Source organism: Phascolarctos cinereus, unplaced genomic scaffold (genome assembly GCF_003287225.1).
Source record: "Phascolarctos cinereus isolate Bilbo 61053 unplaced genomic scaffold, phaCin_HiC Scaffold_126;HRSCAF=687, whole genome shotgun sequence".
NCBI lineage: Eukaryota > Metazoa > Chordata > Mammalia > Diprotodontia > Phascolarctidae > Phascolarctos > Phascolarctos cinereus.
The window spans coordinates 37,288-46,387 of NW_027555432.1; the positions used below are offsets into that span (position 1 = coordinate 37,288).

The window sequence follows — 9,100 nt, forward strand, 5'->3', positions numbered from 1 at the left end:
GTGGGGTGGGGTAGAGCCTGTGCAAGTGACGCTCTAAATCTGGAGCAAAGAAGATTCAGGGACAGCCCAGTAACACTATATGCCAGGCAACCTGCTAAGCACTGGGGACCCAAAGACAAGAAAACTTTCACATCCATTTTCACATTTGATACTCACAACAATCGTGTTATGGTGACGATATTATTTCCATTTAATAGATGGGAAAACTGAGGCTCAGAAAAGAGAATTCACACACCAAACATCAGACAGCCAAGAGCCAAGACCAGAACGAGGTCTCCTGACTCTCAGGCCAGTGCTCCATCTGAGGTCACAGCATCAGGAAATAGGCAGAGAATGACTTGGTAAGCTCACCCTTGAAAACGACCCTCCCATGTGTTTATACTTAGCAATGTCACAAGCATTAAGGAAAGAACCACCTTCAGCGAGATACAAGATTAGGAAGACTTGCTTCTGTATCCATAATGCTGGGGACCCATCTGTTCCACGCCAGTTGTCTTAGTATCTTCCCTGAGTATCCAGTACAGCACAGATGTTTAATAAATGAATGAAAAGTCCTTTATTATGCACTTACCATGTTCCAAGAACCTTGCTTGTGAAATAGTTCTTGGGTGGATAGATGGATGGATGGATGGGTGGATGTATGGATGGAAGGATGGATGGATGGATGGATGAATTAACAGACCTCTTCTGGCAGGTCAGAGTGTTGTTAGGAAAGACATGGAGATCTTTTGCCAATATAGCATAATTTTCCTTTCTCAAAATGAAGATCAGATGACCTCCAGGGTCCAAACCACACTGCAGCTGAATGTCAAGAGAAGTAAAAGCTATCAGAAGCCCAAGAGAAGATGAGGAGGAAGAGGAGGCAGAAGAGAAAGAGGAGGAGGAGAAGGAAGAAAAGAAAAGGAAGAGGTAGAAGAAGAGAGGAGGAGGAAAAGGAAGAAGGAAGAAAAAGGAGAAAGTGAAGGAGGAGAAGGAGGAGATGAAGAAGAGGAGGAGGAGGAAGAAGAGGAGGAGGAGGAGAAAGAAGAAGACAAAAGGAGGACGAGGTGAGAAGGAGAAGAACTAATAACAGATAATGTACTCTTTAATGTTTGTAAAGCATTTTACAGACACGATTCTCATCCAAGCCTCACAGCAACCCTGTATACAAATATAATCATTGTCATATTACAGATAAGCAAACTGATGCTCAAAAAAGGTGAAGCCACTTGTGATTTCAGGGGCAGGATTTGAATATGAGCCTTCCTAACATGGCACAGTGGAAGGTGTCCAATTTGGAGTCACACCTGGGTTCGGGTCCCAGCTCTGCTACTAATTATCTGTATGACCTTAGCCGACTCACTCCACATCTCTGGGCCTCAGACTACATGAACTATAAGTCCCTTTCTAAACCTAAATCTATGATTCCCTGATGACAAATCTAGCCCTTTATCCACCCATCATGCCCCACAGCCCCTGGGTAAATTGTGTGAATATATGTAAATTATAATAATATTCACCAATGATGAGAACACTTCCAGTGTTCTCTTTTCATAATGTAAAGAAATCACTTTCTGCTGGATTGGTTTGAGTCAGTTCAACTTTAGCCCATTCTACCTATAAGAGGATCACAGTACCATTTAGAGCTGGAAAACACCACCTAGTGCACCCCCTCATTGTACAGATGGGGAAACTGAGGCCCAGAAAGGTCAAGAAACTGCCTAAGGTCACAGGTTGTTAGTGGCAAAGTCAGGATTTGAACCCAGATCTCCCTGCAAATGCAGCACTCTGGCCACGGTGCCACATTGTCATGGAGGAAGTTGGCCACACCAAACTGGCTTGAATGCTTCTTCCTATAGGTCCTTGAAGGCCTCTTTGTTCTCTGAGACAAATTGGGAGAAACTCTTGACCTTGGGGTGGAGCCTGTGTGTGAGCTTCACATCTCTGTCTGGCTTCATGTGACAGAAGCGCATCATGTTAGCTATTTCCTGGGCTCCAGGGAATCCCAGCTTCTCATAAGCTTCTGGGGTGATCTGTGAAGGAAAAGAGAGAGAAAGAGAGCACAGCAGGAAACGTTACTGCCCTGCTAGCATGTTAAATTTAGGATACACATTTTTTAAAGGTAAGTTGTATGTAATCGAGATTTATAGTTTCATGTAATTCTCCTTTTCTGTTCTTTGTCTATGGAAATGTTCATCTGTGTCAGTGTTTGTTGATGAGATCACAAGATTGTAGATTTACAGCAGGTGGAGATCTTAGAAGACATTCAGTCCACCTCCATATTTTACAGATGGGGAAACTGAGGCACAGAGTGGTACATTGGCTTGCCCAAAGATGCATAGGTAGCAAGTGAGGGATCACAAGATCTGTCTTTAAAGGGACCTAGAAGGGACCTCAGAAGCCATCTAGTTGAACCCCTTCATTTTATAGTTGGGGAAACTAAGCCAGAAGCAACTTGTCCACTGACACATATTTTTTTTTTTGAAGAACATTTTAGAAAGAAACATTATTGGCCAAGTTCCAAACAGTGCCAATGAAAGATTCACACACTGGATTGTTATCAAGCCAAATCCTCACTTGAATATCAGCTGTGGAAGAGGACCTCAGGGGTCACCTGGCCCAGGTCACACCCAAAGCAAGAATTCCCTCTATAGACAAGCAGACAAATAGTCTTCCAGACTCCCCTTGAAGACTCTCTGGGGCCTTTTCTCCTCTCCCTCTACTCCTTTGCCTTTAACAGTCCATTCCAGGCTCATTATCAGAGCTGCAACTAGCAGCTCTCCCCAGAAGACAGACCTGTATTTCCAGCTCTGACCTCTCTCCTGACCTCTGCTCTCATCTTCACTACCACCACCGGCCCGCCCCCCCCCCACAGACACAAAAGTATCACCCGGATTTGAGCTCCACAGGTTGAAAAGTGACCCCATTGTGTAATGTCTTCCTAAACCTGAGCCTCTGACTTCCCCCTCTGCCTAGGGAGCTACCATTCCTTCATCCAATCTCCCGTTTGTAAAGCCTTCTTCTCTTTGACCGTGCTCCCTCAGCACTCACATGGTAGCAGTTACTAAGCCCTCTTGCTAGTCCCTCACAATGTCCCTGTCCCGGCTCGCTTCTCCTCCATTCCCACCATCTCAGTAGAGTTCCCCAGGACCATTCACCTGCTTCCTGCCTTAGCTTCCTCTCTCCTCCTTCCAATCCACTCTTTACTCTGCTACCAGCCTAACTGCCCTTTTACCTAGATTTAGTCAAGCCACTCCTCTCATCAAAGTCCTTCAATAGCTTCCCATTGCCCACGGGGTAAAGCTCAAAGTCCTTTACCCAGAATTCAAAGGCCTCCACCATCTTTCTGAGCCTTACGTGCTGTATTGCTCCCCTCTGCCTGCACCCTGAGCCAGCCAAACTGGGCTACTCTGCACCTGACATCATGGCATTGGCCCTGGAGTCTGAGAACCTACCTTCAAACAAATCCTACCTCTGACGCGATGGCCTGTGAGACTTTGGACAAATCACTTCATCTGCATGGGCCTCAGTTTCCCCATCTTTCAAATGAGGAGATTGAACCTAATGCCCTCTAAGGTTCCTCCTACTTCTGGATTAATGACCTTCTGTGCCTGTGCTGACTCTCTTCCTTTCCCCTGGAATGTCCTCCCTACCCCTCTTCTCAGCATGGTCAGAGAGAAACAGAAAGAGAAAGACAGAAAGGGACATCGGGAAAGCGAAAAGAAGAAGAGAGTTGCACAGAGAGAGAGAAGAGAAGGAGAATGTGTGACCTGATTGCACGTGTATAACCTATATCAGATTGGTTGCCGTCTTAGGGAAAGGGCAGGGATGGTGGGAGGGAGGGAAAAAATTTTGGAACTCAAAATCTTAAAATAAAATTCTATTTACAAGAAGGGAAAGAGAGAAAGACAGAGAGAAAAACAGAGAGGGAGAAACGAGGGAAAGAGAGAGAGAGGGAGAGAGAGATTTACTAAGCACTTACTATATATAAAGGCACTTTGCTAAGTGCTAAGGATGCAGACAATCCCCGCCCTTAAGGAGTTTACATCCCAATAGGAGGAGATGGTGCAAAATGGGAAGCCCCACTCCTCTTTAGGGCTCCTGTCTCTGCCTGGGCCCCACTCCTCCTCCCTCCTGCTTCCCCCAGAATCTTTCCCACAATCCATCCCTCCTTCCTGGGGCATCTTCACTTCCTCCCTCTCTGCTGACTCCTTCTGTCTGCCTGCAAACCTGCCCAGGCACAGTCTCCACTCCTGCCCTCTTTCTACCTCTTCCAGCTCCTCTCTCCTCCTATCTCCCTCCTCCTTCACTCATAAAGTCCTAGCAAAGCTGTCCCACACTAAGCCTGCATTGCCTCGTCCCCCACCTCGGGTCTTGCCTTTGCTCTCCCCGAGGTCTCCAGTGATTTCCTAGTCTCCAGTGATTTCCTAGTCCCCAGATTCAATGCCTTCCATTCATTGTGGCTCCAGTTTAGGGTCCTAGAGATAATGCCACAAGGAGCTCATTTTGCAGATTTGGAAACTGAGGCCTTGGAAGGTTCTGTTCCTTCCTTTGACACTTCCTGCGGGACCTCAGGGCCTCAGTTTTCCCTTCTGTAAAATGAGAGGGCTGGACAATATAGACTGTGAGGTCCCTTTCAGCTCCATGTCCATGACTGACGTCTCTTCCCCTCTTCAGGCCTCAGTTTCCCCATCAGTAAAACAAGGGGGTTGGATTAGATGGCCTTGGAGATCCCTTTCCAAATGTCAAGTTATGATCCTTTCATAATGCAAATCATTTTTCTATGCAAAAAGCCTGGGAGAGGGTTCAGATACCATTCGTTTGCCTGTCCTGAGAAATCTGCTTTTGCAGCAGCTCCAGCTGCTTATTAATGAGACACTGCTTCCACTGGCCTCCTCTCCACATCAGAACCAAGTCAGGCAATGGCCTGAGTGGTTTCCGGGTACCCAGCACTCGGAGTCTTCTTGACTCCAGGCCCTGCATTCTATCCCCCCAGCCACAAGCTGCCCCAAAAGACACCTTAGAGACCATCCAGTCCAATGTTCTCATTTCACAAGGTAGTAAACTGAGGCCCCAAAAGGTAAAATTACTTTCCCCAGGTCTCACAGAGAGTCAAGTGGCAGAGGAGGGATTTGAATTCAGAGCTATGGCTCTGTCACACTGCCTCTGCATTCGCCATCTTTGTGACCATTGGCCTTCCCTATACTTTAATTCCTTCATCTGCAACGTGGAGATAACATGCCTTGCACTAACACGCTTTGTAAGCCTCAAAGAAGTGAGAGCCTTGCTCCTGGACTCACTTGTCTGTGCACAGATGCCTCTGGCTCTCTGTTAAGGCAAGAACAGCCTTCCAGAAGGGTCAGCAGAAGTGCCTAAAAGAGTCACAGCTTTCCTTGCCGTTTCTAGGCCAGTAGACTAGCCCACACACCACAAAAAACTTTAAATGGAAGACCAGAGGCTGGCTCACTGCTGGGGTTGGGGCGCCACCATGTGGCCAGATCCAGTCTCTCAAGCCTTTTAAAACTATGGTCATTGTTCATTGTTGAAAACCCAAACGGATAATTCGGCTTTTGGGATCCTTATGTGATCTCAGAATCAGAAGGGACCTTATAGATGATGGAATCCAGCCCTGAAGGCCATGTTTATCACAAAGGCCTGTGTCGCGTAATCACAGCCTGGCAGACACCCACAGCAGTAAGCAGTGTGACCATTTTACTCCTCCACTCAAAAAGCCCTCTTTTAAAAGCCTTGTGCTTCTGTCATTCAGTCAGGGCTGACTCTTCATGACCCCTTGCACCATAGCAGGCCAAGCCCTTCTATCCTCCACTATCTCCCAAAGACGGTCCAAGCTCATGTTCATTGCTTCTATCCTCTACCTTCCCCTTCTCCTTTTGTCTTCAATCTTTCCCGACATCAGGTTTGGGTTTTTGCTCGTTTTTTTTTTTCCCATGAGTCCCATCTTCTCATGATGTGGCCAAAGTACTGAAGCTTCTTTACTGCCCCCAAAATAAAATGCATGCTCCTCTGCTGCTCACTTAAAGTCCTTCATGCTCTGGCTCCAGCCATCCCAGCTAGGCCACTCCTTCAGAACATTCCAGCTCCCAGTTACATGTAGCCTCCCGGGTCTAGAAAGAATCAATGCATGCCTAAATGCATGAGCCAATGAATTAATGAATGAATGGAGTGGGTGAAGGAAGGAAACCATGAATGAAGGAATGCAAAATGAATGAATGCATCCATGGATCAGTGAGTGAACAAATATATTAAATAATGTAATTAAATGCCCACTATGTAAGTGCCAGGTACTATGCTAAATTCTGGGAACTCAAAGAAAGGCAAAAACACAAATACTTCCTGCCCTCTAGGAGCTCACAATCTAATGGGGGGGGGAGACAATAAGCAAACAAATATATACAAACAAGCTATCTACAAAATAAATAAAGAAGTAAATAAGAGAGAGAAGGCACCAGAATTTACAGAGATTGGGGTAGGCTTCCTACAGTACATGGCACTTTAGTTGAGACTCGAAGGAAGCCAGTAGGTGGAGATGACAAGGAACACCGTTCCAGACATGGGAGACAGCCAGAGAAAATGTCTGGAGCTGAGAGATGGAGGGTCTTGTTCCTGGAACAGCCAAGATGCCAGGAAGGCTGAGCAAAGGGTACCTGGGCTGAGGTTATAAGGTGGAAGGTGGTTGTAAGGTGGAACAGGTTATGAAGGTGGGTTTAGTCGCTCAACCTCCCTCAGCTTCCTCATTGGTAAAATGGGGGCTGCTATAGCTTCTGCCTCACAGAGTCACTGTCACGCTCAAAGGAAATAATATATGCAAAGCACTTAGTGAATCTTAAACCTTGATATAAACGTTAGCTATTACTAATTCTCTTTTTTTATTACTATTCTTAGGCAATTGGGGTTAAGTGACTTGGCCAGGGTCACTGAGGCCACATTTGAACTCAGGTCCTCCTTACTTCAGGGCCAGTGCTCTATACACTGCACCACCCAGCTGCCCCTATTACTAATTCTTAAAGTACAAGGATTCTTCCCCATTACCTATGAAATCCCATCATCAATCACCCACTAACAATGACTGGCTTGTCCCCACCCACAGACTTTCCCAGAATTCCCAGGTGAACAGATGCTTCCCCTCAAGTAGGAGAAAAGGGGTCCACAAGCACTGTTGTTTCTGGCCTGTCAAGGCTCACCTTGGCGTCTTTAATCACTTTCCCCAAGACCTTGGACAGGATGTCTGCATACTGCTGAACTGTCAGGGCTTCTGCACTGAGACCCACGGCCTTGCCCAGGAACTCTTCTGGGGATCGGAAGATACTAACGACCGCCGGTCCAACGTCAGCAACAGAGATGCCATCCATGGGGATGTCCTTCATAGGCACCACTGGCCAACACAGAAGAACAATCAATTACAACAGACCCTCCCACAGCACGTTCCTCCCAGAGCCCATTGGCCACTCAGATGCAGTGTGGGCTGGATCACCATAAGGGGTTAAAAGCCTCACACAGGTAGGAGATCACAGTCCATCAATGAGCATTTGCTTCTAGCTCTCTGGGGCAGTAGCTGGGTTAGGCCCTAAGGCTGCGTGGACAAAAGCCTGGAAGTCTCTGCCTCCTGGGACCTTGCCCTCTATTGGGAGAAACAAACCATGCACACAATAAACGCAAGGTAATTGGTGGGGCACGTGGGGGCACAAGCACCTGAGGGGCACCGCAGGTAGTGGTCCCTGAGCTAAGCTTTAAAGTGAACTAGAGCCTAAGAAGCAGAGGGAAGAAGGGAGTGCGTTCCAGGCATGGGGGAGAGAGAGTCCTTCAAAACGAAAAGTGTCCCCCGAGGAACCTCTGACTTTTCTGGGGCCAGCCTCTCTGGCCACAGGCTGTCTGTGTGCTACAGCTGACCTATAGGAGGCAGTGTGGTAAAGGGGAAAGATACTGCCTCTGGAGCCAGAGGACCTGACTCCAAACTTCAGACATTGGTCAAGTCCCTTTAGCATCCTGGGCCTCAGTTTTCTCCTGTGTAAAAGGGGGAAGTGGACCAGATGGCTACTGGGAGCCTTCAGCTCTAGTTCCTGTCTAGTTCCCCCAACCAGCCCCCATAATGGGGAATCTTCCTTACAGCCTGGCTCATCCATGCTCCCCACCCTACCCACCTGTGATGTCAGAGGCAGGAAGCTCACCATACAATGCTGAGGGAGACCCTGTCAAACACCTGGACCAATTCCACATCAGGACACAAGTCTGTTGTTCCTCTTGTCTCCTCCATTAGAACATCAGCCCCTAAAGGGCAGTGATTTCGGAGGAGAGGCTTCATCTTTGTACCCACAGGACGTAGCCCAGCTGTGGGGCTGGGTTATTAGCATTCGTAGACCAATATATTTATAGATTAGCAACTATAGATTGATTGATATAGTGACACTTAAAAACCTCTTCTTGACTCATTAGAGGCAACTTTGGCATCTCTGCAGTCTGGAAGTTCCCGAGGCCTGGGGTAGCCCAGGAAAGGGTAGCAGATCATTCACGGATTCATTCATTCCAAAATATTTACTAAGCAAAGCGTTGAGTGCCTTATCCTGGCTCTCTTCTGCTTTGACTGGTCTCAGGCTGAGACCAGCTGCTGGTCCCAGATCTTAAGGTCCCAGATCTAGGCCTGAAACGGACCTCAGAGGCCAACCCCACTCATTGTACAGAGGAGGAAACTGAGGCACAGGGAGCTTAAGTGACTGGAAGAACACAGAGCTGGAAAAGACCTCAGAGGCCTCCCTCATTTTACAGATGAACAAACTGAGACCCAGAAGGTTAAGTGACCTGCCACTGTCACATGGATAGTAAGTCTCAGAGGCAGGATTTGAACCTAGTCCTCAGACCCCAAATCCAGGGCTCTTTCCACTAGCGGACACTGCCTCCCATGTGTTTTATACATCTTTGCACCTCCCTCCCTCACCCCACCAGGGCCTTGCATGGGATCAGAGACTAGAAGGGATCCAGAAGGGACCCCAGAGGGGGTGAGGAAGTGATGAGACTTGCCCAAGGTCACTCAGCCAGCAAGTGTCTGGTAGAATATGAATCCAAGGCTTTCAGAGTTCAAATGCAGTCCTCTGTCCACTAACAATCA

At 47.5% G+C, this 9,100-nt stretch overlaps 1 protein-coding gene across 1 annotated transcript; it reads right to left on the reverse strand.

Annotated features, from left to right (window-relative positions):
• Nucleotides 1-166: 166 nt before the first annotated feature.
• LOC110204179 (nmrA-like family domain-containing protein 1) lies at nt 167-8,510 on the reverse strand. Its single transcript, XM_020980470.2, has 2 exons — nt 7,182-8,510; nt 167-2,012 (listed from the first exon to the last, which is right to left on the reverse strand). The coding sequence occupies exons 1-2, from the start codon at nt 7,362-7,364 to the stop codon at nt 1,833-1,835; spliced, it is 363 nt and encodes a 120-aa protein (XP_020836129.1). The 5' UTR covers nt 7,365-8,510; the 3' UTR covers nt 167-1,832.
• Between the last annotated feature and the right edge of the window lie 590 nt (nt 8,511-9,100).

Excerpts from the sequence above, each read along its gene's own strand:
- LOC110204179 (XM_020980470.2), bottom strand. The coding sequence starts at position 7,364 with ATGAAGGACATCCCCATGGATGGCATCTCTGTTGCTGACGTTGGACCG. Across the intron at positions 2,013-7,181 it reads AAGTGATTAAAGACGCCAAG|ATCACCCCAGAAGCTTATGA; the intron begins GTGAGCCTTGAC and ends TTTCCTTCACAG.